This window comes from Rhinatrema bivittatum, chromosome 3 (assembly GCF_901001135.1).
Source record: "Rhinatrema bivittatum chromosome 3, aRhiBiv1.1, whole genome shotgun sequence".
NCBI lineage: Eukaryota > Metazoa > Chordata > Amphibia > Gymnophiona > Rhinatrematidae > Rhinatrema > Rhinatrema bivittatum.
The window spans coordinates 108257665-108285409 of NC_042617.1; the positions used below are offsets into that span (position 1 = coordinate 108257665).

At 40.5% G+C, this 27745-nt stretch overlaps 1 protein-coding gene across 1 annotated transcript in view; it reads right to left on the reverse strand.

Moving 5' to 3' along the window:
* Positions 1-27745, reverse strand: part of KIF16B (kinesin family member 16B) — a 742061-nt gene that overhangs the window by 300849 nt on the left and 413467 nt on the right. Inside the window, 1 exon segment of the mRNA XM_029596778.1 lies at positions 26302-26439. Within this exon segment, the coding sequence (XP_029452638.1) occupies positions 26302-26439 (138 nt within the window).

Consider the following 27745-nt stretch of genomic DNA (forward strand, 5'->3'; position numbering starts at 1 on the left):
CATGTGGGCATCAACGACATAGGAAAATGTGGAAGGAAGGTACTAGAAGCCAAATTTAGGCTCTTAGGTAGAAAGCTGAAATCCAAAACCTCCAGGTAGCATCCTCCGAAATGCTCCCTGTTCCACGCGCAGGTCCCCAGGGGCAGGCAGAGCTCTGGAGTCTCAATGCGTGGATGAGATGATGGTGCAAGGAAGAGGGATTAAACAAAATTTACAAAGGATTATCACTTTGTACAGAAACAAAGAAACATAACTTTCTCCATTTTTGCAACTTTACAGTTACATTAAGAAGAAGAATAACATTTTCAAATATCTTGGCCTCAAATATATAACAGAGGGTGTACAGCCAGAAATAAAAGAGGAGATATTCTTTAGAAATTCTTACTAAAGAAAAAGCTTAACGGTCAATAACAACTATTCTTCCTTTTCTATGACTCCACATTTGAAGCATCCTGAACTGGGGGATTACAAGGCAATCTTTTCCTATTCTCTAATAATTCTTTCATTTGTTCAGGTACAAAGAAAACATAAGTAACATTGTCTAGCTTTAATATACATCGACAAGGATACCTGAGTACAAAGCTTGCCCCCATCAAGCGGGCTTTCTGTCTCATTGACAGGAACCCTCGCCTTCTCTCCTGGGTAGCCTGTGCCAAATCAGGGAAGACTTGCACCGATTTACCCATGAATTCTGCTCTCATATTAGTAAAGTAATTCCTCATTACCAGACTGAGGTCTTGAGAATAAATAAAAGAAACTAAGAGAGTAGATCTCTCTATTACTTCTGGCATAGAAGTCTCCAGAAAAGTTGTTAAGTTAGCAAGATCAAGCTCTGGAGCAGCTTCTTCACCTCTAGGCCTTGCATGAGGCATAAAATACACCTTATTCAAAGCTGGAATATTTTCAGGTGCAATCTTCAAAATTTCCACCATGTATTTCCTCAAAGTTACTCTCGGTTGTTCGCCCATAACCTTTGGGAAATTTATAAACCTAAGGTTTAAATTCCTTGATTTATTTTCAAGCTGTTCCAATTTCCTATTAATGGCGATACGATCTTTCAACATAGCTGCTTGCAATTCCTGAAACTTCTTTACTTGCTCTTCCAGCCTGATAATCTTTTGTTGATGTTCTAAGTATCTTGCATTGTATTCCTGGGTAAAACCTCCAATTTTCTGGGTCACATTTGATTGTTGTTGAGCTACTTTATATAATGCCATCCCCATTTTGGTTATCAGCTCCCAGAGAGCATCCATGGATACAACCTCAGGTTTAGGGAATAAAGCATTTCCTGCTTCGGGCTCGAAGTTAAAGAAATCTTCACCATTAAAGGCACTCATTGTGGAAGCAAAGTCCAAATTCAAGCTTGCCGTCTGCGGCCCTGCCATCCCTTCTCCTGTCTCCTCCAGGCCTGCATTTTCTCTCCCACTCCCCGCGGTGGTTCCTGCTGCTGTACCCAATTCCCCGATAGGGATCGATAAAGCACTCACCGGGCTCGAGGAGTCTCTGGGGACCGGCACTGGAGGCATCCTGGGGTCTGGAGGACTCAGAGTGGTTTCTCCTGGGTCTGCCACGGCGACTCCCGTGGCAACCTCCGCGGAGCATGTCGCCTCCAATTTTGAATAGTTTGCAGTCAGCTCCGCTATCGTGCGCTGCCTGGGTGGCAGGGGTAACGCTGCAGGATACACGCGAACCCGACCTTTCCTTTTCGGGGGCCATCTTGGCCACACCAAACTTTATTATTTTAAAACACAAGAAGATAAAAACAATATTGCAATATCATCAAAATACTAGAAACTCGACATGGCCATGTTTCGACATACAAGTCTGCATCAAGGGTAGAAAATATATATCTTCTCTTCTACCTGTGAACATAAAAAATATACACATAAAAAAAAATAAAAGAAAAATGAGGAAAAAATTAAAATACATAAATAAAATCACCACATAGAAAGAGAGATATATAAAGGTATACATAGACAAAAAAAAAATAACTTCTGAGTCAAGGGGAAAAGTGGAAACCCTGCACCAGTTATCTCAAGAAAGTATAAGAATCAAAAACCAATACTAAAATTGAAAATACAAAAATAAAGTTACAATGACAAGTAAAAATCAAAATTAAAATGCCAAATTGAAAAATAAATGAGCATATACCATATTCTGTACCACTATTGTTTGTTGGTTTACTGATATAGAAACATACAAATGACGGCAGAAGAAGACCAAACGGTCCATCTAGTCTGCCCAGCAAGCTTCACACTTTTTTTTTTCTCAAACTTATCTGTTTCTCTTGGCTCTTAGTTACCTTTTGGTTCTATTTCCCTTCCACACCCACCATTAATGAGAGAGCAGTGTTGGAACTGCATCTAAGTGAAATATCTAGCTTAATTAGTTAGGGGTAGTAACTGCCGTGATAAGCAAGCTACACTCATGCTTATTTGTTTACCCAGACTAAATAATCCAGTCCTTGTTGGTCGTTTGTATATAGATCCACTTTTCTTCATTCCCCCTGCTGTTGAAGCAGAGAGTTATGCTGGATATGCATTGAAAGTGAAGTATCAGACTTTCTTCCCTGCCGTTGAAGCAGAGAGCTATGCATTGAAAGTGAAGTATCAGGATTATTTGGTTTGGGGTAGTAGGTGCGGTAACAAGTAAGCTACTCCCCGCTTTTTTGTGAATGCAAATACTTTTTTCCACATTTCCTCTTGCTGTTGAAGCTTAGAGCAATGTTGGAGTCGCATTAACCATGTGCATGTTTATTGAATAAGGGTATTATCTCCAGGCAGTAGCCATCTTTCCCGCGAGCCACCCACTCTTCATTCAAGTCCTCTAGACTTTATGGATCCACAGTGTTTATTCCACGCCCCTTTGAAGTCCTTCACAGTTCTGGTCTTCACCACTTCCTCTGGAAGGGCATTCCAGGCATCCACCACCCTCTCCGTGAAGAAATACTTCCTGACATTGGTTCTGAGTCTTCCTCCCTGGAGCTTCAAATCGTGACACCTGGTTCTGCTGATTTTTTTCCGACGGAAAAAGTTTGTCGTTGTCTTTGGATCATTAAAACCTTTCAAGTATCTGGAAGTCTGTATCATATCACCTCTGCTCCTCCTTTCCTCCAGGGTGTACATATTTAGATTCTTCAATCTCTCCTCATAAGTCATTTGATGAAGGCCATCCAACGTTTTGGTCGCCCTTCTCTGGACCGCCTCCATCTTGTATCTGTCTCTTTGGAGATGCGGTCTCCAGAACTGAACACAGTACTCCAGGTGAGGCCTCACCTGGAGTACTGTACAAGGGGATAATCACCTGTACAAGGGGATAATCACTTCTCTTTTCTTACTCGATATTCCTCTCTCTATGCAGCCCAGCATTCTTCTGGCTTTAGCAATCGCCTTGTCACATAGTGTCTAATGATCTGAAGGCGACGAAACAATCACCCCAAGGTCTCTCTCCTGCTCAGTGCACATCAGCCTTTCTCCCCCCATCGAATACAGTTCATTCGGATTTCCACTCCCCATATGCATGACTCTGCACTTCTTGGCATTGAATCTCAGCTGCCATATCTTCGACCACTCTTCCAGCTTCCTTAAATCCCGTCTCATTCTCTCCACTCCTTCCAGCATGTCCACTCTGTTGCAGATGTTAGTGTCATCCGCAAAAAGACAAAACCTTACCTTCTATCCTGTCCGCAATGTCACTCACAAAGATTTTGAATAGGACCGGTCCCAACACCGATCCTTGCAGTACACCGCTTAAAACCGCTCTTCTCTTCAGAGAGAGTTCCATTTACCATCACACATTGTCTTCTGTCCGTCAACCAGTTTGCAATCCAGGCCACCACCTCGGCACTCACTCCTAAGCTACTCATTTTATTCACCAGTCTCCTGTGCGGGACTGTATCAAAAGCTTTGCTGAAATCCAAGTAGATGACATCGAGTACTCTTCCTTTATCCAATTCCTTAGTTACCCAGATTTGTCTGACAGGATCTTCCCCTGGTGAATCCATGCTGCCTCTGGTCCAGCAATTCTTCTGACTGTAGATAGTTCACTATTCTCTCTTTCAACAGTGACTCCATTACTTTTCCCACCACCGAGGTGAGGCTAACCGGTCTGTAATTACCAGCCTCTTCTCTGTTTCCACTCTTGTGAAGCGGGATCACCATCGCTCTTCTCCAGTCACTCGGCACCACTCCCGTTTCTAGGGATCTATTGAACAGGTCATACAGTGGACCCGCCAGCACATCTCTGAGCTCCCTCAGTATCCTGGGATGAACCTCATCAGGCCCCATGGCTTTGTCCACTTTCAGTTTCCTCAGCTCTTTCCATACATTCTCTACTGTAAATGGAGTTACATCTACTCCATTCCCCTCCATTTTCTTGTTAACTAGCGACAGTCCTTCTCCAGGGTCTTCTTTAGTGAACACAGCACTGAAGTATGTGTTTAATATTTCTGCCATTTCTTCGTCTCTCTCCACACATTGATCCTTTTCACCTTTCAATTTCACTATACCACTTTGAACTTTTCTCCGTTCACTGATGTATCTGAAAAATGTTTTGTCACCTCTCTTTACCTCTTTTGCAATCCTTTCTTCCGCTTGACTTTTTGCCGTCTTGATTACTTTCTTTGTCTCCCTCAGTTCTACCAGATTTTCTTCTTTGTGCTCCTCACTTTGGGATCCTTTGTATTTCTTGAACGCTGTTCTTTTAGCCTTTATTTGGTCAGCCACCTCCTTGGAGAACCAGATAGGTTTCATTTTTCTTTTGCTTTTCTTTACTTTTCTAACATATAGATTAGTTGCCTTGGTAATTGCTCCTTTTAGATTGGTCCCTGTTCCACATCTCTCTCGTTCTTCCAGCCTACTAGTTCTTCCTCCAGGTACTTCCCCATTTCATCAAAGTCTGTGTTTTTGAACTGCAAAACTTGGATTCCTGTGCTTCTTTTCCGTATCCTTTTTGTGATATTAAACCATACCGTTTGATGATCACTGGTGCTGAGGTGGGCGCCCACCTGCACATCAGAGACATTATCTCCATTAGTGAGCACTAAATCGAGTATAACTCCCTCTCTTGTGGGTTCCATTACCATTTGTTTGAACAAAGCTCCTTGCAGAGCATCCACTATTTCTCTACTATTGTTAGATTCTGCAGATGGGATTCCAGTCCACATCTGGCAAATTAAAGTCTCCAACAGTCACCACTTCTCCCTTCTTTCCCATCTTTTGGATGTCTTCAACCAGATCTCTGTCAAGCTCTTCCTTTTGGTTTGGAGGCCTGTAAACCACTCCAATAAAAATGGATGTCCCATCTTTTTTTAGGTTGGCGCATAGTGCTTCTTCATTGCCCCATCTTCCTTGCAGCTCAGATGCTTGGATATTGTTTCTGATATAAAGAGCCACTCCTCCCCCTTTCCTATCTTCTCTGTCCTTCCTTAACAAGTTATAGCCCGGTATTGCCGTATCCCAATCGTGAGATTCCGTGAACCACGTCTCCGTGTCAGCAACAATGTCCAAGTCTGCCTCCACATTAGGGCTTGCAGATCTGGGATGTTATTGCCCAAACTACGAGCATTTGTGCTCATAGCTTTCCAGCTTTCTTCGTTCAGGTTATTGCTGTTCCTGGACTCCTTTTGTGACTTTATTGAGTTTTGCTATCCACTATTCCCTTTCCCTTTGCATTTGTGCAAGGGGAAAGATTAGTGCCTTTGGATGACAGATTCATCTAGCACAATGAGCTTTTTCCTTTGGTTACTGATCTGGAATTCCTGCATGCAATGGGTTTCTTCTCTCTTTTCAGATAACACTTCAATCTTTTTCTCAAGAGCCTCTTCAGTATTTAATACAGAGAAGGCTTTTTGTACTTGTTGTACTTGATACAGTGTGTGTCTCTGCATCAGAGGTTCAATTCTACCAGAGCCCTCTGTAATCTTGTTGTTTATTGAGTTCCTTAATGCCCTGTGTGAATGGGGGGGTAGACTTGTGGGTTGCATAGCTGTCAAGAATGGGTGCCTGTGGGTCATAGGTCTTATCCTTCCTCACTCACATGACTGCCAAGTTTACTGATTCACAAGTACACAATCACCGCATTTGGAATAACTCCAACATCGCAAGCCAATCAACAGTAGGATCTGCCCAATCCAAGGCATGCTGGCTGTTCTTCTCATGAGTACAAATACAAACACAGACACAACTTGTGCAGCCAATCATCTGACTACAAAGTGTCCTAAGAAAAGGCTGAGTGGGAGGGCCAAATAATAGACTCATATACGCCTGGGTTCCTATCCCAGTACTGTGGACTCTGCCGGAGGCAAGTCTCGATGCATACCCTGCAAAAAGGCAACAGCCACATTGTTAAAAGGTTTCAAGGGCAGTTTTAAAAAACTGTATTTGGATTCACTAACTTTGACCTATAGCACTAATGCCTGCTTAGCCTCTTGATGTCCTAGGGTTATCTGAAATAAGCTGTCTGAGTTGAAACTGCAGTGTATAGCAGGATCTTTTTGAAAGGCACTTTTCCTCTGGATGATCCTGTTGCCACTGGTACTTGTTCCAGGAAAGAGCCAGGTAAAATACAGGTTGATACACAATCTCTTTCACTCAGCTAAGGGTTCGATGAATGACTTCATTCCCTCAAGATACATGTTCTATAGAGTAAGTCTGCTTTAACAGTGTGCTATACATGCTCAGAGATAGAGCAGCTTTTAAACTAGAACAAGAGGGAAAGCCAACAGTCACTCAGCAGTGCATGGTTCGGAGAAATGTATCCTTGAAGGATATTAATGAAACAGGAGAGTTAGGGCATCCCAACAGAGAGGTTCCATCAAAAGCAAACGTAGTCCATGTGCCTATATGTAAAAAATCACCTAAGCTAATGATTTCCAAATTATTCCTAACAACTGAAAAGCAGGTTGTTAATACAAACAAAAAACACACTTTGAAATGTCTGTATGCCAATGCCAGAAGTCTAAGAAATAAGATGGGAGAGTTAGAGTGTATAGCAGCAAATGATGAGATTGACATAATTGGCATCACCGAGACTTGGTGGAAGGAGGATAACCAATGGGACAGTGCTATATCAGGGTACAAATTATATCGCAATGATAGGGAGGATCAACTTGGTGGGGGTGTGGCACTTTATGTCCGGGAGGGTATAGAGTCCAACAGGATAAAGATCATACAAGAGACTAAATGCTCAGTAGAATCTATATGGATAGAAATCCCATGTGTGTCGGGTAAGAGTACAGTGATAGGAGTATACTATCGTCCACCTGGACAAAATGGTCAGACAGATGATGAAATGCTAAGAGAACTCAGGGAAGCTAACAAATTTGGCAGTGCAATAATAATGGGAGATTTCAACTCCCCAATATTGACTGGGTAAATGTAACAGCAGGACTTGCTAGAGATATAAAGTTCCTGGATGTAATAAATGACTGCTTCATGGAGCAATTGGTTTAGGAACCAACAAGAGAAGGAACTATTTTAGATTTAATTCTTAGTGGAATGCAGGATTTGGTGAGAGAGATGTAACGGTAGTGGGGCCACTTGGCAACAGTGATCATAACATGATCAAATTTAAACTAATAACTGGAAGGGGACCATAAGTAAATCTACAGCTCTAACACTAAACTTTCAAAAAGGAAACTTTGATAAAATAAGGAAAATAAAACTGAAAGGTTCAGCCACAGAGGTTAAAAGTGTTCAATAGTCAAGGACATTGTTTAAAAATACTGTCCTAGGGGGATGCCGTCACTGGGGTTGGCAGCATAGTCAGCTTGCTCCGGACCCCTCCCCCCCCCCCCCCCCCCAATCAGCCACCATCCGCATTTCAAATTCATGAATTTTTTTTCTTCTACTAGAAGAGTGAAGAGGACTTCTGGGGCTATCATTTCGCCGTGATTTGTGGCAAAAACGAGCTCTCCATCGCCGGTAAAGCAGCACTGACAGGTGCGAACCTCCCCGCAGTGTCAGCAGGTCAGACCAGGTTTTCCTCCATTTGCATCGGCCGCCATCCTCCCTATCTATTTTTACATTTGCTCTTCTGAACTGAGGGGGACATAATAGACGCTTGGGGCTGCCGGATTGCCACATTTGGTGGTAAAATGAGCGCTTTGGGGCCAATAAAACGTTAGAAATTGGCGTAATCCATCCAGCACTCTCAGTGTGGTGTTGCCAAGATGGCAGTCTTTCCACCAGATATATCCCCGCTTACAGAATTTAAGACTGGGGGCACTACTCGCTGCGAAACGGGATGGCTGTGTGTGACTGAGGCTCTGGCACTGTCTTCTCCCCAACAAACCTTTTTGCTACCCAAAACTTTTTTTTTTTAAATTTTATTTTTATTAAACTTTTCATTTTCAAAAAGATATTACACAGTTTGTATAGTCAGTAATAATTAGACATATAACTTCCAAGATTAATTACATTTACATTCTGTGAAACCAAGAAATTAACAACATTAGTAATTACAGAAGCTGGCTAGTACGAAAGAGAGCAGTGTATAACTAGATACATTTGGCTAATATTGTGTCTGAACCATAATATTTTCAATTCCTCACAATAACTAAGGTAAAGGATGAAATTAGGAGTCTAGGTATGTACGCAGTTGTTCTGGATAATTAAACACATATCTCGTGTTCTGATATAAAAGAACACACTTACAGGGAAATTGTAATATAAATTTGGCTCCTCTTTCTCTCATTGTCAAAAACTCTTTTCTTCTTAATTGTGTATTAAGAGAAACATCAGGAAAAATTCTAATTGGAAAACCATGAAAATGACAATTCTGATATTTGAAATATAATCTGAGAATAAGATCCCGCTGAGAAACATCTGCAAATTGAACAATTAGTGTGGCTCGAGTTTTTATTTCCATATCAGATGATTTCTCAAGAAGTTCTGATAGATTTGTATCATCTTTTTGATCTTCCTGCTTCTGTTCCGGTAAATCACCTCTTGCAGCTCTTTGAGTAATATATATATATATATTACTCAAAGATATTACAGGTAATGTTGTATCTGTATATTTCAAAACCTTTACTAGATAACTTCTAAATAATTCTCTAGGAGACAATACATGAGTCCTAGGGAAATTTAGAATTCTTAGGTTAAATCTCCTAATTTGATTTTCTAATTGCTCCAATTTGTTTAAATGCATTTTTTCTGATTTTATTAGGTTTAATTGAACTTTTTCCATCTCACTAGTTTTAGAACCTAAATTGTTTACTGAACCTTCTAACTTTTCCATTCTTATTTGTAATGTTTTATTATTACTCAAACCTTCTTGAACCAGTTTTGCCAAATCATTAATTGACTTTTGCATTGAAAAAATCATACCACCAATTTCTTCCAACGTAAACTTAGTGGGTACTATTACAGGTATACCAGCTACTGCTCCCCCTTGCCCTTCTTCCATCCCTTTCACCTTAGAGTCCAATACGGTACTGGGTTCCTGAATTTGATCTTCTAAAACCTGATTATCAGGAAATGACAAAGAGACCAAGTTCAGGTTCGGATCCTCGAATAAAAATTCTCCTCCTCCTCTTCCTGTTGGTGGTTCCGGTGTTAGGGGGGCACCAGGGCTTAAAGATGTTTCATAAGTCAAGGAGTTAAGTCCCTGCTCCTGGACTACCGCTCCAGCGACTTCTGCTCCTGGTGTTATAGTTATGGCTCTACCAAAAAGATGTTGAATTCGTGGTTGATTGTTACTCACAACCGGTGTTGAAGTAACTGTTTTCCCTTTCCTCTTGGAATGTGGCATTACCAAGAGGAACGGGGATCACAATAAAATAAAGAAAATTGTACCTCTTCAAGAATGAGATTCTTTGGAGACACAATGTCGGTTCAGCCAGGTTCTGTTGACTGCTGCTATCCAGAAATCAAAAACTCCTCCGACTTGTCCCAACGATACTCTGACGAACGCCGGCAAAGCGCGGCTTTGGCGATGCGCCGACGGCGAGCGTGACGTTCAGATGCTGATCTTATGGGCGTCTGAATGGGCTCCTCCCTCTGACATCAGAGCCCGGAAGACAGCCCACCAGAACGCCGTCAGCTGTGCAGCCTACCAGCTCCAAACAGGGACCGCAGCAAATATCCAATAAAGAAACAAGCTCCCACAAGGCAACTCGCAGGCAGGGAGGTAGGCAACAGAGAAAGCAGCAGCAAAAACTCTCCCTTCAGACGCCGATCTTATGGGTGTCTGAATGGGCTCCTCCCTCTGACGTCAGAGCCCGGAAGACAGTCCACCAGAACGCCGTCAGCTATGCAGCCTACCAGCTCCAAACAGGGACCGCAGCAAATATCCAAGAAAGAAACAAGCTCCCACAAGGCAGCTCACAGGCAGGGAGGTAGGCAACAGAGAAAGCAGCAGCGAACTACCCAAAACTTTTTAAACACACAAATTCTGCCGCAGCATCAGATCAAGGTAAATATACACACAGGGTAATGAAATCACAATGTATCCTTTTAAGTACACAATTATATTTAACAAAGAATACTACACTTTTAGAATAGTGCGCAAACTTTATTAATTCTTTACTGTATCTAGACAATAAAATACTCACTATCACATTCAGACCCATTCACACTCACCTAAAAACATGTTAAAAACAGTTCCAGAACATAGTGATTGCAAGAAATGCTTATTAAATTTTTAACAATCAATAACAAAATACAGTACTTTGCATGTGCCAGATTACAGTAATTTCATTTTCATTTTATCATATTCGCCATGATCGTTGTTCCGTTCCCAAACCAAATTACATCATTATCCAACAAAAGATCTTTGTTTCTCCCCTCATGGGGCTTCCTCAGGGACTTGTGTTATAAATGCGCGAAAGTTGAATTTCCCAATGTAATTCTCCAATATAATCAAGCGTAGACTACTGATATCCAAAACTTCAATGGCGTATATACATCCGCTTTTTCTCCAATTTCATCATCACACGAAATTCCCGAAAATTCTTTTATACCACAATTTACATACTGGGTATGTCAAAGCATACATCTGTAAATCGAGCTGGCATCCACATAACGTCAATCACATGTTGCAACGTCGTGATTGACATCACGACCTTGATATTGCCATAATTTCCAATTGAGGAGAGAACCCCCAACGTGAAAATGAGGATTTAACCATGGCAAGGCAAACTTGGAAGAATCCCAGATCAGATAGGAAGAGGGCACCAAATGGTCATATTACAAAAAGCCCTATGTGTAGAAGAGAGAATAGGATGGGTTTTGAGAAGACCAACAGAGGACATCCCATCAACAGCCTCTAATGGAAAAAGACAAAGTAAATCACGCTCTATTTGAAACAAGTGAGGGATATTGGAAAAAGTCAAGATATCCGATAATTATCTTATTGTAAAATAAAAGCTTTATGGTAATGATAAAAGTCTGGGAAATTAACCCCTCTGCGACTTTTATTAGCTTTCAATTTGGACAGTGCGATACGAGGGGGACTTCTGGTCCAATAAGAACCACATGAGGACACAGTCCACATGTTGATAAAAATCATGCGAAAAAAAAAAAATAGGAACCATGGAATAAACAAAATTGAGAAGCAGGGCTAGCACCATTTTAATAGTGTTGAGGCGGCCCCACCTTGTCAAATGAAGCAGGGACCATTGTAGAACAGCATATTGTAGCATTTGTAGTAAAGCAGACTCACAATGAGAGACAGTAGTGGAAATGTCTAAAAAGAAAAGAGCACCCAAATATTTGAGACCCTTAGTGGACACGTGAAATGGGAACTTGGAGAGATCCACGCAGGCACCTAAAGAGTTGAGAGGAAGCAACTCAGTTTTATGCCAGTTCACCCTATAGCCAGTGGGAGTAATGAGAGATAAAAGAGAACAGTGGAGGCAGAGAAATAAGGGTATTAGAAAGATAAAGGAGAACAGCTGCATAAGCAGAAAGTTTATAAGAGGTTGTACCTAACAGCAGACCTTCAATAGCAGGGTCAAAGCGGATAGCTAACAGTAATGGTTCCAATGCCAAATTATAAAGGAAAGGGGATAGAGGGCATCCCTGCCTAGTACTCCTCTGGAGGGCAAACCAAGAAGACATCCAATTGTTAAGATAGAGAAAAGATGAAGGGTGATAGTACAGTAATTGAATCCAGGTTAAAAAGAGTCACTAAAACCAAACCATTTTAAGGCTTCTAATATATAGGGCCATTCAATTCAGCATCCAGAGACAGAGGAATAATCGGGGAAGAAGAGGACTTTGCCATGTCTAGGATATGACACATCGTCTGCACGCTGTTAGAAATGAGCCTATTTTTAATAAAGCCAGATTGGTCAGAATGAATTAAACACCCCACCATGATCGCGCTGCCCTAGTGGCCAAGACCTTAGCAAAAGGTTTATAATCAGAATTGAGAAATGAAATTGGATGATAGAAATTAACTGAGGATTTCTCCCAGGTTTAGGGAGCACCATAACACAAGCTTCCGAGAAAGAAGAGAAAGCATCAGGATAGCAGGTCAATGTGCCAAAAAAAGAGAGAAGTTTGGGAACCAGTAATTTCTAAAATGTACGATAAAAGTCCGCTGTACAGCCATCAGGCTCTGGAGCCTTCTCTCTTTGGAGAGTAGCCAGTGCAGATAAGACGTCTTCCTGAGTGATGGGGTGGTCGAGTGACTCTCTCTGCTCCGGCATGAAAGTAGGGTGAGACAACTTGAAAGAAAGGCCTAACAGAAACAGGCGAGGTAGATTCAGAGTTATAGAAATCAGCATAAAAGTCACAAAAAGACTGTACAATATTAGTATCAGTTAGCAAAGGAATATCATGCTGAGATCAGATCACGGCTATCCATTTCTTTTCTTGTTTCTTTTTCAGGTAATTAGCCAATAAATGCCCACATTTATTATTCTCAGCATAATACAGTGCTTTCTGAGAAAAAATGTCTTTCCCAGCATGATGACTTAAAAGCTTGTTATACTCATAGGGGCAGATTTTATAAATCTGCGCACCAGGCGCGAACAAGAGCATGCGGGATTTCAATAGATACGCGCCTAGCCTCGCGTATCATTAAAATCTGGGGTCGGCGCGCACAAGGCTGCCAAAAATCGGCAGCCTGCGCGCGCCGAGCCGCTCAGCCTCCGAAATCAGAGCGGCCTCGGAGTAAACTTTCCTTCACCCTCCCCCCACCTTCCCCTACCTAAGCTACCCCCCGGCCCTATCTAAACCCCCCCCCACCTCTATCACAAAAGTTACACCTGCTCGAAGCAGGCGTAACTTTGTGCACGCCGGGCCGGCTGCCGCGCTCCATGTTCCGGTCTGGGGGCTGGTCCAGAGGCCGCGGCCATGCCCCCGAAACGCCCCCGGGCTGAAACCACGCCTGCGGCGCCACCCCCGGATAACACGCTGAATGTGTCACACCCACTCGACGCGCCCCCCGATGACACGCGGATCGCGACACGCCCCCCCCCCCCCAGGAAAGCCCTGGGACTTACGCGCGTCCCGGGGCTTTGCGCGCGCCGGAAGCCTATGCAACATAGGCTCGGTGCGCGCAGTGGGTGTTTGGGCCAGGTTTTCAGGGGGTACGCGCGTATCTCACGTGCTTACCCCTTTGAAAATCTGGCCCATATTGTGCTTTCTATAATAGGAGGGAGATAGGAGAAGAATGAGATATATGCTCCTTTTCCAAGCAAGCCAACACAGAATCCTGTAATTCTAGAAGCTTAGCCCTCTCCTCTCTTTTAATCTTGATGTTGTAACTAATAATCTCACCCCTGATGGTAGCCTTAAAGGCAGCCCACACAGAAGAAAGAGCGGCATCAGATGTCTCATCATGCTGAAAATATTCCTCAATATTCCTCAATTTTCTCCCGAAGATAATCCTGAAAAGCTGTATCCTCCAACAACACAGAGTTAAATCCCCCTGTAGAGGAGGAAGGCAAAACAAAAGAAATGGAGACCACCGCATGGAGGCCAAAAGAACATTTGGGGTCAGAGAGCCAGAAACTAAAAAATAATCAATATGGAAGTATGTAAGGTGAGGGGTGGAAAAAATATTATAATCCTTGGCACTGGGGGTGCAGTAAACAACATGGGTCCACCAAATCTGTTTATCCAAAATGAGATTGAAAGGCTGATTGAAGTCTCCCCACATAATCAAATGAGAAGCATTTTCATTTAAGAGGTGTGAAGAGATTGTATGAAAAAAGGATAGATCATCTGCATTGAGAGCATACAAATTAAAGAAGAGGAAATGGTCCGTCCCAAAGGAAACCTTTACCGAGACCCAACATCCCTCAAGGTCTGCTGTGGAACTAGAGGCAAGAACCCCTAATTTCTTATGAAATGCAATGGCCACCCTCCTTTTCTTATGCAATGAGGGCTAAAATATACCTACCCTACCCAAGCCTGCTTCAGTTTCCGAGGCTCTGAAGGAGAGAGATGAGTCTCTGGAAGCATGACCACATCTGGATGAAGAGAATGTAAATAAGACAAATTTTTCTTCCTTTTAATCGGGTGTGCTAACCCATTAACATTAAGAGATATGACCTGAAAAGAAGAGACCAAAGACATAATGTTGAATAAGAGAAAAGTACATTGCAGAATTCCTCCATGTAAAAATTAAGTCTCTAACCAGTTGAGAACATCCTCATCTGCACCTCCTAAATGGTCTCATGGACAGATTGCCACAATATCCTTAGGGGCCTCCACAAATTGTCTAACATCTTTGTTTTGGATTCCTCCTCCTCTTGCAAAGTATATGGAATGTAATCTGCCATTATATGGATAAACCTAGAAAAGGAGAGGTCCTCTGGAAAAGACTTTCTCCTTTCCTGTGGAAGAGGGGAGCTGCTGACCTCTTCTAATCAGAGACGTCCTCAGATCCATAGCCATAACCCCAGGTATATTCAGAGTCAGAGCCAAACTGGTAGATTGGGGGTGTGGACCTAGATCTCACTCAACTAGCAGAGTTGAAAGGGAAGGACATCTTTTGGGTCCTAGACCCTGATGAGCTCCTGGATTTCAAGGAAACTTTCTTCCCCAATGGGCTGGAAATTACTATTGGTGCAACACTAAATACTCACAATTCCCCTTTGGGAACTGGTGCCATTCTGCCGGGTGTCAACAGGGATTCCAGTATCAGATGGACATCCATTCACAGCAGCATCAATGGTCTGTGTTTTCCAGTCCAAGGCTTCCTTTACTTTCCTGTTCAGCTCCTCCTGAAATATTGTTGATGCCAATAAGTCCTGACAGGAAGGAGAGAAACCCCACGTCTTCCTGGGATACAAAAGCTGGATAGGTGGGTCACATCTGGACTCTCTGAGACTGATGTAATTCTTAGGATTGCAGTAAGGATGACCTCTCTTCACTGCAGGAATGCTTCAGGGCTGCTCTCAGAAAGTCCCTGCTTCTAGTTAATCAACTGAGACTGATGCCGATGCTTCTTGGCCCTCACGCAATGCATATCATTAAAGCTACATGATGCTGGAACTAAAGCAGCTAAGCCCTTGGTTCTCTTCCACCTGAAGAAAATTGACAATGGTCCATTTACCTGGTCCTTCCTGGCACTTGATGCCCTCCTGATGTTGATGTTTGCCAACGATCGATGCAGCTCCCGGGTCCTTTGATGTCAATTCTCTAATTCAGATACCGATAGACTGGACTTATGCATTCTGAAGTGCTTTAGCATGACATCAAGCCAGCATAGACACTCCACAGGTGTCATTTTCGAACTCTGGTTGGCCACCTGGCAAAGGGAACATCTATCATGGGGGATTTGTCATAAACATGATTCTTTCGTACAAGGGGCATTTGTTGAAGCTGCTGGTCTACTTTTATTTAGGGGGGATAGGATGAAAAATAAACATAGCGAAATCCAATGACTCAGGGACAAAATTTGACCAATGCCACTTCCAGTGCACCAATATGACCAATGCAGTTCCAGTGCATTATGCAGCTGATGAAAAAGAAAAGAAACTTATAAAACAAGACCGAAACACCTATGTAACTTTAGGGAAAACAAACAAGACAACACAAAACAATTCCTGCATTCTCAGGAAAAAAAAGGTTCCCTAAAAGCAGGAGATAAAAACTATGATCTGTGGGCTCTGTGGAAAAGATAAGACTGGAGGGGCCAACTACGTGGATGCATGGCAGTATAGCATGCTGCACATGCCCAGCTGGGTATGCTCAAAGTTTCTAGAAAATGTAAGATCAAATTTCTATGCCAGGATCCATCTGATGATTTTGCTCACATGTGAGGGCTGCCATCCTGCTTGTCCTTGGAAAATACTATTAATCTCTAGAAATACAGTAAACCTGGAAAATGTAGTAAATCAGACTGACAAACTAAAGAGTAGCAAATCTCTGGGAATGGATACATACACCCCAGGGTTCTGAAAGAACTCAAAAAGAAAATTTCAGATCTACTAGTAAAAATTTGTAACCTATCATTAAAGTCATCCATTGTACCTGAAGACTGGAGGGTGGCCAATGTAACCCCAATATTCAAAAAGGGCTCTAGGAGTAATCTGGGAACCTATAGACTGGTGGAGCCTAACGTCAGTGCCAGGAAAAATAGTAGAAACTATTCTAAAGAACAAAATCACAAATCATTTAGAAAAACATGGTTTAATGGAACACAGTCAGCATGGATTTAACCAAGGGAAGGCTTGCTTCACAATCCTGCTACATTTTTTTGAATGGGTTAATAAACATGTGTATAAAGGTGAACCAGATGATGTAGTGTATTTTGGTTTTCAGAAGGCGTTTGACAGAGTATCTCATGAGAGGCTTCTAAGAAAACTAAAAAGTCATGGGATAGGAGACAACATCCTTTTGTGGATTGTAAACTGGTTAAAGGACAGGAAACAGGAAGTAGGATTAAATGGTCAGTTTTCTCAGTGGAAAAAGGTAAACAGTGGAGTGCCTCAGGGATCTGAACTTTAACCAGTGTTTTTCAATATATTTATAAATAATCTAGAAAGGGATATGATGAGTGAGTTGATCAAATTTGCACATGACAAAATTATTCAGAGTAATTAACTTACATTCGGATCTTGCAAGACTTGAAGACTGGGCGCTATCATTGGTGGATCACAATGATTGATTTGAGACTGCGGCAGTTTGGTTGTATATAAACCAATGAGTCATTACTAAGTGTATTCACATTATTTGAGCATTGACTCAATTTATGGTTGGTGAGACCCAGTCTGAGCAATTTTTTATACATTCAGTTTTTTACATTTTTTTAAATGTTATTTGACAGAAAGTCATTATCTAAAGATGTCAGATCAGTAAATGGTATAAGATAGAAAAAGATCATAACCGCTCAGATGGCAGAAGGGAAAAGAGAAACTGGTTTCAGACAATAACCTAGGGCCCCGACTTCTATGGTTTGGGATAATGATACACAGATATAAGGGGAAAAAGCATGGAACTGCTTCTACTGCCAAGTCCTAAAGGAAGTGAAGATAGTGTGAATGGGGGTAACTTGCTGGTGCGGCAGTTACTACCTTTAGCAGAAAGCATGGAGATTTCTACCCTTAAACAATCCTTGATGCTTTAAATGCAACTGAAACAATGCTCCCTGCTTCAACGGCAGGGGGAAAAGGGAAACTGGATTCAGACAACAACTAAGAGAGCCTCGTGTTTTACGGTCTGGGGTACTGATATGCAGACAAAGTAAAAAGCACAGGGCTACTTCTATGGCCCAAGTCCATAAGCAAAGCACGTCAAGCAACACTATGAATTTTCAAGAAAGTTCATCACCCATTAAACATGTTACTAGCTTAAATTTTTATGGTATCAAAAGATTTGGGGATAACTGCACAGAGCAACAGTTATTACCCTTAAGAGAAATATGAGAGTAACCTACACAGCATGTAGGTTATTACCTTAAGCTTGGCTAGGCAGACTGTATCGACCATTTGGTCTTTTTCTGTTATCACTACTATGTTACTAAGTTTATGTTATATTATATTAAAAACTCTGCATTCCTCTTACTGTACAGTCTCTGGGCATATATAAAAGTAGATTATAATCTGTAACCTGAACAGGTATGATCTGAAAATCACAATAAAAACAAGCCACATCACCGAACGCATGTTTAAAAATTCATTTATCACTTTACTTCTACTACCTTCTTGCTATATAGCAGACCCTCTGTCATTCTGTGCAGCATTGTACAAACTGATTATGTATCACACAGTATGAAAAATTAAACCAAGTACAGCATCTGGCAGAAAAGAAAGAAACTGGCTAATTTTTCTTTTTAATGGATTGTATCCCCAGGGAAACAATACTCTACTTTGATATATCTAGTCAATTTTGTTCCCTTCTTACAAATGACAAAAACGTTCAACATAATGTTATGATATGATACAGCGATTTCTTTTCTGGCTATTTTCATTTTTCCTCATCTTAGAATTGACTTATTACTGCCATAATAAATGGGTCATTCCAACACATTTTGATTATAATGAAGGATATCAGCTACAAAAATAAAAAAAAAAAGGAAACCAGAAATTTAATTGAATATGAAAAAATTACAGTATTGCAGTAGTGCTCATGATAATATTCTAAACATATTAGGAGTAAAAGCATCAATTAAGAGCATATTACCACAAGGAATGAGACAAGAGAGAATGCTGGTTGAATTCTAATACTGTTTTCAAACACAAATCCTTGGTATCAGGTTTAGATGTTTCAGTATTCAGTTTTGGATTATTTAATTCTTATAGTACAGCAGTGGGTGTGAGAAATGTGACTTATTCATAACCCCAGCATCAAAGTCACAAGATGAAGATACATGATGTTTGTGAGTGTGCATGTAATTAACACAGTCTCACTCTTTCAAGTGCCTTAAGGATATTATAGTCTTGGTCACCATAGGTGTGTGTATATTGCACTCTGGGGAATTATGCAATTATGCACCCACATATTTTAGCATCATTTATATCAGCACAATCTAATTTGCATAATTCCCTGGAGAGGGCCTTCAGGCCAATTCAGCACAGAAAAGGATCTGCTGTTGAAACAATAAAAGCCGGGTAATAATTTGCCACTCTGCAACTCTTCACCTCCCATTTCCCAAGCACGGATTTGTCATTGGGGAAAAGGAAGGAGAATAGCATCTGCAGGGCCAAACAGTGCTTGGGAGACAGGAAGAGGAGAAGATGCTGCAGGACCAATCAGTGACTGGGTGAGAGGAGGAGGAGGAGGATGAAAGCTTCAGTGGAGTCAGCCAACTAGATGATCTTCTGTTCAGCAATCCTCCATGACGTACTTCCCTTCTGTGCTACTTCGCAACACTGAATCTGTTTCTTTGCAGTTGGAGACAGGTGATGCAGTCATAATACAAGAAAAAGAAGAGAAGGGGAACAGAGATGGTTGTAAAGCAGGAGACTGAATACCGAAGCTGGGCTGGAGATGTAGTGAACACTTGTTTGGAAAATGGAGAGGGCAGAGAAACTGACAGGGATGGTGGAGACTGGCAGGCGGAGACAGACACTTGCTGAGAGGGAGGAATTCTGAAGCTAAAGATGGGGCAGCAACAAAAAGGAGAAAGAGTGAGTTAGAGGAAGGGAGCGTGAGAAGGGGCTAGAGAGAGAATCAAACAGAAAACACCACACCAAACAGAGAGGATGGTCAAAAAAACGTATGGGGAGGGCAAATATCAAATGATTTTACTAAGGAAACTAAGCAATTACCAGGGTAAAATTGAGTTGAAAAAAGCTTTCCCACTCTCCAGGTAAAAGACAACAACAAAGTGCTTACTCATAAAGTAAGCGATGAAAGAACTGGAAACCTTATACAGGAACTAATACGCATGTTTTACTGTGTTGACTTTGAATCTGTTGCTTTTTGCACCTGCAGGAAATGCCTGAAGCGGCATCTGAAACCCTACATAGGGAGTTTCCTTTAAATCTGCTTGCAAGCCTATAGGTCCTTCTTACAAACAACCACCTTATTTTAAAATTGCCCTCATATTGAATAAAAATAAAAGCAATTTTGTCTATTATTTTCTTCCTATGCTCTTCTGCACATAATTCCCCAGGGTGTACAAGTATCTGCACATATTTCTAAGAATGTTCAAATACTGTTCTATTTAATGTACTTTCCCCAATACTCATGGGGAAAGTAAGCTACAACTCAAGAGTTGCAGCTTAAAGCAGCTTGCGATTTTTGAGGCAAGGCCTATTTGATTTACATGTTTTAGAATAGTAATGAGCTGGCTCTGCATGCATTTGCAAAGCAGCTCATTACCATACCTTTGCTATCAGGGTGAATAACGCATGGTATTTAAAATATTGCATGTTTAATGCTGAATTAAGGGGTTTACTACACATGAAATGCCTAATGTAGTTAAGTGAATGACTCCCTAAATTTGTACCTTAGGCAGAGCATGAAGTAACTTGGGCAAGGTCAGAAGGAGCAGCAGGCTTCATTCCATTTTTATTCATGTTGCAAAAATGCTTCAGAACATGAATTCGTTTCCTCCTTTGTTTATATTTAATATTTGAGATGCTGCCAAAATTCTATCAACATACATTTAATCAAGTATTAGTTACTCTCAAAGGAGGTAATTTTCAAAAGCCCATTTACCCGCATAAAAGCTATTGACAATTCATTAGCATATTGTATCAATGGTGCCAATCTATTATGTAATGGCAATGATGCACCTGAGACTCTGTGCTTTTTGTCTGCTGGCTGCTCCAGCAGCTCCACAGAGTCGTGCCTCTACTTTTTCAAGCCATGGTGCTTACTCCACCCTGACGGGCGGATTTTAAATGCCCTGCTCGCGTAAATCCGCCCGTATTTTCGCGAGTAGGGCCCTCGCGCGCCGGCGCACCTATTTTGCATAGGTCACCGGCGCGCGCAGAGCCCCAGGACGCGCATAAGTCCTGGGGTTTTTTAAGGGGGCGTGTCGGGGGTGGGGCCGAATGATGCGGCGTTTCGGGGGCGTGGCGCCGGCCCGGGGGCGTGGTCGAGGTCTCCGGACCAGCCCCCGGGTCGGATGACGGCGCGCCAGCAGTCCGCTGGCGCGCGTAGATTTACGTCTGCTTCTAGCAGGCGTAAATCGAGGGACAAAGGTAAGGGGGGGGGTTAGATAGGGCCGGGGGGGTGGGTTAGGTAGGGGAAGGGAGGGGAAGGTGAGGGGAGGGCGAAAGAAAGTTTCCTCCAAGACCGCTCCGATTTCGAAGCGGCCTCGGCGGGAACGGAGGCAGGCTGCGCGGCTCGGCGCACGCAGGCTGCCCAAAATCGGCAGCCTTGCATGCGCCGATCCAGGATTTTATAAGATATGCGCGTATCTTATAAAATCCAGCGAACAAAAGTACGCGATCGTGCTCTTTTTTAAAATCTACCCCATTGTATATAGTCCCAAAATGGGAGATAGTTTTGAAGAGCTCCTGCTCAATTCTGCACTGCTGCAGGAGGACAGACTGCTCCTTCTAAGAGACTTACACAATTCATCCATTTTCTAGGCTCTTGATTTTGGAGTATGCGGGGACATCCATCCACAGTTGTAACAACTGGCTTGGTCATGGTCCGGTCCAAGGCAGTAGTAACAGAGTTCGAATTGATTATGGACATTCCTCTGTCACAAACAGTTTTTGAATCCACTGACTGTGTATTTCTTCTTCCCAGACATTGTGAGGAAAAAAAAGTTCTTAATTGTTTTTCCTCTTTTTTTTTTTTTTTTTTTAAGTAGCAGCGAAAAGTGCAGTTTGCAGGCCACTAAGGCACCAAGGCAACTATTAAAGAGAAAAGTATTGCTTTTTGAGGAAAAACAGTAGAGCGAGAAAGAGAGATAACGTACATGTCCATGCTGGTGCTTGGACAAAAAAAAGACTAAGGGGACTCATGAGGCAACGCCTGCATGGGAATTCTCGCAAATGCTCAGTAGCCGAGAGGTCAGTTTGGTGCCAACAGATGATGTCACCCACATGTCATGGTTAATTCAACCCTGCATATCAACAGAAAGACATCTTTATAATGAAATAACCACCCAAAGAGAAAAATATCCTCCAATTTAATGTGTGTTGAGAGAAAAATAATTTTCTCCAATTAGTCTTAAATGTGTTACTTGCTAACTTCATGGAGTGCCCCCTAGTCCTTCTATTATCCTAAAGCATAAATAACCAATTCACATCTACTCGTTCAAGACCTCTCATGATTTTAAAGACCTCTATCATATCCCCTCTGAACTGTCTCTTCTCCAAGCTGAACAGCCCTAACCTCTTCAGCCTTTCTTCATAGGGGAGCTGTTCCATCCCCGTTATCATTTTGGTCGCCCTTCTCTGTACCTTCTTCATCACAACTATATCTTTTTTGAGATGTGGCGACCAGAACTGTAGACAGTATTCAAAGTGCAGTCTCACCATGGAGATACAGAGGCTGTTTTATATATCAGCTCCCTCTGACAAATTCAAACAAAGGCAGGGGCAGGAACCGACAGAAGGGCAAAAAAAGCAGCAAAGTAAAATAACATTTAAAAAGTGGTACTTTATGGTTTTCATTTTCCTTCTATTTTAATGGAGAGAGATTCTTCATTTGAGATAGGTTTATCAGCAAACTAGAGCTGTCAAAAAAATTCCAAAAGGATTCCATAGCTTGTGGTATAAAGTCAAACTATGGTAAAACTGTTAATTTAAGCAAAATACTTCATTTGACAACAAATGAAAAACATTAAAATTTTTAGAAAGGAAGTTATATGCCCAGGTGCAAAAATTTTAAATTCCACATCATCAGATGCTATCATCTATTAGGAAGGTTGGCAACTATGGTGCAACCATTCTATTTGCTTGGGTTTCGAGATCCTGTCTATATTTTTCTATAACCACCTCAAATTGCTCTGTTTTCTTCTCTGCTTTGCCCTTTAATATGCAGTACTAGATTAGCTAATTTGATTATAGTCTCTCTGAGTAAATTATTCAAAACTAGTACAGGCAAAATAAAAAATGGCAATTTCATACAATACAAGGCAAGGTTTAGTGGTTAATGGTGAGGATGATAATTCAGGAACTTTCAGTTTGAAACCTCACAATCAGTGGCTTTTTTCATCTTGGGCATGGCATTTTATTTCCTCAGGAGGTGGTTTCGTGCATGTCTTTAAAGCTATATGCACAGCCCCCAGGTTTACTGCAACAGATTTTTCAAAATTCTGCAGCAAGAATTAGTAAATTCTGTGGCAGTGATTACAAATTTCTGTGGTAATTTGCATAATCTTGCATAAATATTTACAGCTCTGACTATGCAAGAGAGTAAATTTTTTACTGAAAAACATTCACATTGTTTTTAAACAATATTTAAACTATATATAGGGATTTTTGCTTTCAGTTTTTATTTTATTTCTATTGGGAATGTATTAGCATTTGTTACAATAACAAAAAGGTATTTATATAGAAAAGCAACAGCATTGTTCTGCTGATTTCTCTCATTTTTTTATTTGTTGCAACAAACCTTAAAATTCCCAGAAAAAATAAAATAAAAGCTAAAAATGAAGGTCCCAGACTATAAAAGATTTAAAAAATGTACCAATACAAAATTCATAATTTACTATTTTTAACACACAAGTTACGAACTTTTAACTGTGAAATGTTACTTTTATTTTGAATTGAAATAGTGCTACCATCCTTTTTATATTTTTAAGAAGGTCCTTTTCATCTTTCCGAATATATGAACATATGTATGCTAAAAATATCTTGTACATCACCAGTTTATCATGCTGTTAATTGCACAAAAAGAATGTACACATCATTGGACCCATGGTAACAGATATACAAAGAGGTTAGATTAGCACAAGTTTCAAACATTTCAGCAGTAGTGTTAGTCAGTCATCAAGACTTCTATGAATTGAAATTAATGCCCTCTCTGACAGCTGAGAGACACCAGTAGATGCAGATTTCCAAAAACTCATGCAGACCTTTGTAAATGGTATGTGACTGGCCAAACATGCAGATGCAAGAATCTTTGTATAAAGATGACATCTTTTTAAAGGGACATCACTCCATCCAGGAATATCATCAAAATAATCTTTGGTTTGATTCAAGAGATTTTTGAGGGATCAAGCATTATGTTTTCTTGTTCTATTCCAGTGTTACCACTTGCCTCCTGTTCCATTCAGGATGGTGGGATAGAAGAAAGGAAAAGGGCAAAGTGCTAGAGCCCCAGCTTCATCCCTGTCTTGTACCCTTCAGGCTGTTTACAATGAGAGGGCTAGAGCAGGAGCAGAGAGAGAGCTGAGACTGAAAGCAGACATCTTGTAGTTTTCTTTAAAAGATTGAATTAGGAAGTGGGAAAGCTTCAGGTATGTTCCTTCTTTAGTAGGTTGTCAATTATGCAGCAACAAGCTAATTATGTAGTTTCCCCCCATGGCTTCACAATTCTGGGAGACTAGAGGCACTGGCTATATGGCAAAATGTGACCTGGGATTTTTTCGAATTATGTATGTGTACAATTCTGGAGACCATATCTCCAAAAGGATATAGACTGGTTGGAGCTGGTCTGGAGGGCAGCTACTAAAATGATCAGTGGTTTTTGTTCTTATATACCCTAGAGGAAAGGGGAGATAGGGGAGATATGATATCGATATTTAAATATCTCAAAGGTTCCATAAATGGGAGGCTAGCCTCTTTCAATGGTAAGGAGGTTCTAGAACAAGGGGGGTCATGGCATGAGGGTGATAGGAGGTAGACTCTGGAGTAATCTTAGGAAACATTTCTTTACAGAGAGAGTAGTGAATACATTGAACAGCCTCCCTTTGGAGGTGGTGGATATGAAAATGGTATCTGAATTCAAGAAAGCATGGAATAAATACAGCATCTCCAAGAGAGTGATGGGAACTGTAAGGGCTACATAAATTGGATGGATGGACAGACTAGATGGGCCATATGGTCTTTTTCTGACATCATGTCTCTGTTTCTATTGTGAAATGGTATTTTGATATGTATTTGTGAGTTTATCTTGTATTATGATATGTTTTTTATAAATCAATTTGATTTTACTGTAAATAAGGCTATTTAAAAGTCAGCAAAAATACTGTTCTTTTTGAGTCAATGAACATAATAGGAAGAAATTAACAAGCCATGGTATGGAATGACATGTTACAAAAGTACAAATTCTAATGTTTGAGGTTTTCACCACTACAGCACTGCTAATGTTTTCATACTAATAAATACTCTCAACTTTCAAACATAACACAGCAAATGTGTTGTAGTAGAGCCAAATGGATTTTCCCACTACCTAATTACTTAATTCTAGAGATGTGAATCGGAACTGAAATTGGATCCGATTCTGGTTCCGATTCACATCTATAGAGATGTGAATCGGAACTGAAATTGGATCCGATTCTGGTTCCGATTCACATCTCTACTTAATTCTATCTTTCTTCTTACACTTTGAATTCAAGTATATTTCATACTATATCTGAAATTATAAACAATTTAACTGTTCATTTTCAACATATACTATAATTATAAGTTAGCTATTTCAAATCAAACAGATATACACAAATATGCTGCTAACATGGAATTGCATTGTATAATACATGCTAATCAGTTCAGTTTCAATGGGCACACTGAAAAACTGGAAGGATAGGCATTCAAATTTGAAAGATTTAAGAGAAATTTAATTCTATTTTTGTTGTATTCAAGCAATAACTGTTTAATAATTTTTCTACCTTTAAAACAAATGCCATTGAAAAACATTCAGGAGCTACATTTTTTGGAAAGCAGTAAATCACTCTTCTATTTAAGTTTTCCAATGATATCACTACTATCTGCCAATTATATCACAAAGCCTAGGGTTTTGTTAATTCCTTCCATATTACTAATATTCTAACAGAGAATTCATATCATTTCTGCTATATGAGTATGTTTTTCAGCTATTTAATGTAATGCTAAAAGTACAATGCCCTAGCAGTAAAACAATTTACAAGGATCCCATAAGCAAAAAGGAACTATTTGATTAATCTTGTGTGCCAATTAACCACTATATCATCACGTTTTACAGATCATAAGATGATTTATGGCTATCCATTTAGCACCATCAATCATTAGACTGAATAAGCAATATTTTTTCTTTTTATGGTATTCAAATTGTAATCTAACAACATTTGATGATAACACTTAAGGTTATAAGTTAAATCATTTTGTAAATTGGCTGTCTATAACTGAAGCATCCCAAAAACAACCTATCCTTATTTACTCTAAAGGATAAATAGGGTTTAAAAAAATGTACAACTACTTCAAAGTGGCCAAAATACATTCCTACTGAGAGGAGTCATGCTAAATAACACAACAAATATAAGAATATTGTCCTTAAAACAATTGAATACCTTGGTTAAGGTGTGCTGCCTCCAGCACTTGAATTCCATTCACAGAACACTGGGCTTCATTCAAAGGTATTAAGGTCACTGTGCCATTGATATTTTCAAAGATGCAATGCTCACTTCCCAAATCAAGGCCGTGAAGAACTATAATACATAGGCAAAATAAGAAAGGTCAGATTACATAGTAACTAGTGAAGCTTTTTATTCTGTTCCTTTACTTATTATTTGAAAATGAGCACTTTTCAATATGCTGGCATCACAGAGAATATATCTATGTTTTGTAGAAGTTGCTGCCACCACTATGCTTCCAAACTCAAGACCTGGATATAGAATCATTTTTCTCTAATGCAACCATGTATTTTAATTACTAGAAGTCACAGAAAAGAGAAAGGTTCATATGCTCACTTTGAGTTCTAAGCAGACCACTTCTAAAGAAAACCTAACAGATGGCCTTCAGAATGAACATGCAGTCCCACATTTAAATTCAAGGACAACTGTTTTCCATTTAACATAAGGAGACAGGGTAATGTAAATATATGCAAATGTAATGGATATCATGTTGAAACATTTTAAACAGTTATAGCTACAGAATGCTATGAATACAAAATAAAGAAAATAGAATGCAATATGATTTTCATTTTTGATAAACAGACACAAAAATTCTCATTAGGTCATAATAAAATACTTGCTTATAAAATTATAACAAGTCATAAAACACGTTATTTGTTTTTAATTCTAATTCTGTAGCAAGATGATCTCCTGTGTTGGATAAAGCAGAGTTGCTTACTTCTAACAGGTGTTCTACAAGGACAGGAGGCTATCTATTCTCACAGATGGGTAACATCATCCGATGGAGCTCTGAATGGAATTAGTCTGATAAACTTGGCGAAGGATGCATTCAGAAACTAGGCCTTTAGTAGACTCAGGGTTCTCCCACTGATACACATTACATGACTATAACCACTATGAGAAAAAAAGGAAAAAACAACTCCCTCTGTAGGGGAAGGAGTTCTCAACCTGAAAACCACATACATTTCTCAAAACACAGTTTCAGATGCAAAGACGAAAAGGGTATAACTAACAAAGGCAGGGGAGGGGGATGCCAGAGGGACAGACAATGAGAGAGAGTCTTCACCAACAGAAGTAACTCAGCTGCCCCAACAACCATAAGAAAGTATTTGTACTACATTCTCATCACTGCAACTATTGCCTTTGCTATACCTGAATATTCTGCTTATACTGCAGCAGATTTTTCAAGATTCTGCAGCAAGAGCTGGAAAATTCTGTGGCAGATTTTTCAAAATGTGGCAAAATTCCATAAATTTGCATATATTTGCAATTTAAAATAATATACTTTTTTTTTTTTACTTAAAAAAAATAAAGTCCTTTTCTGACATTTATGTATCTAGTTAATTTATTTAGTCCTTTGTTAGAGTAAAAGGAATCTTAC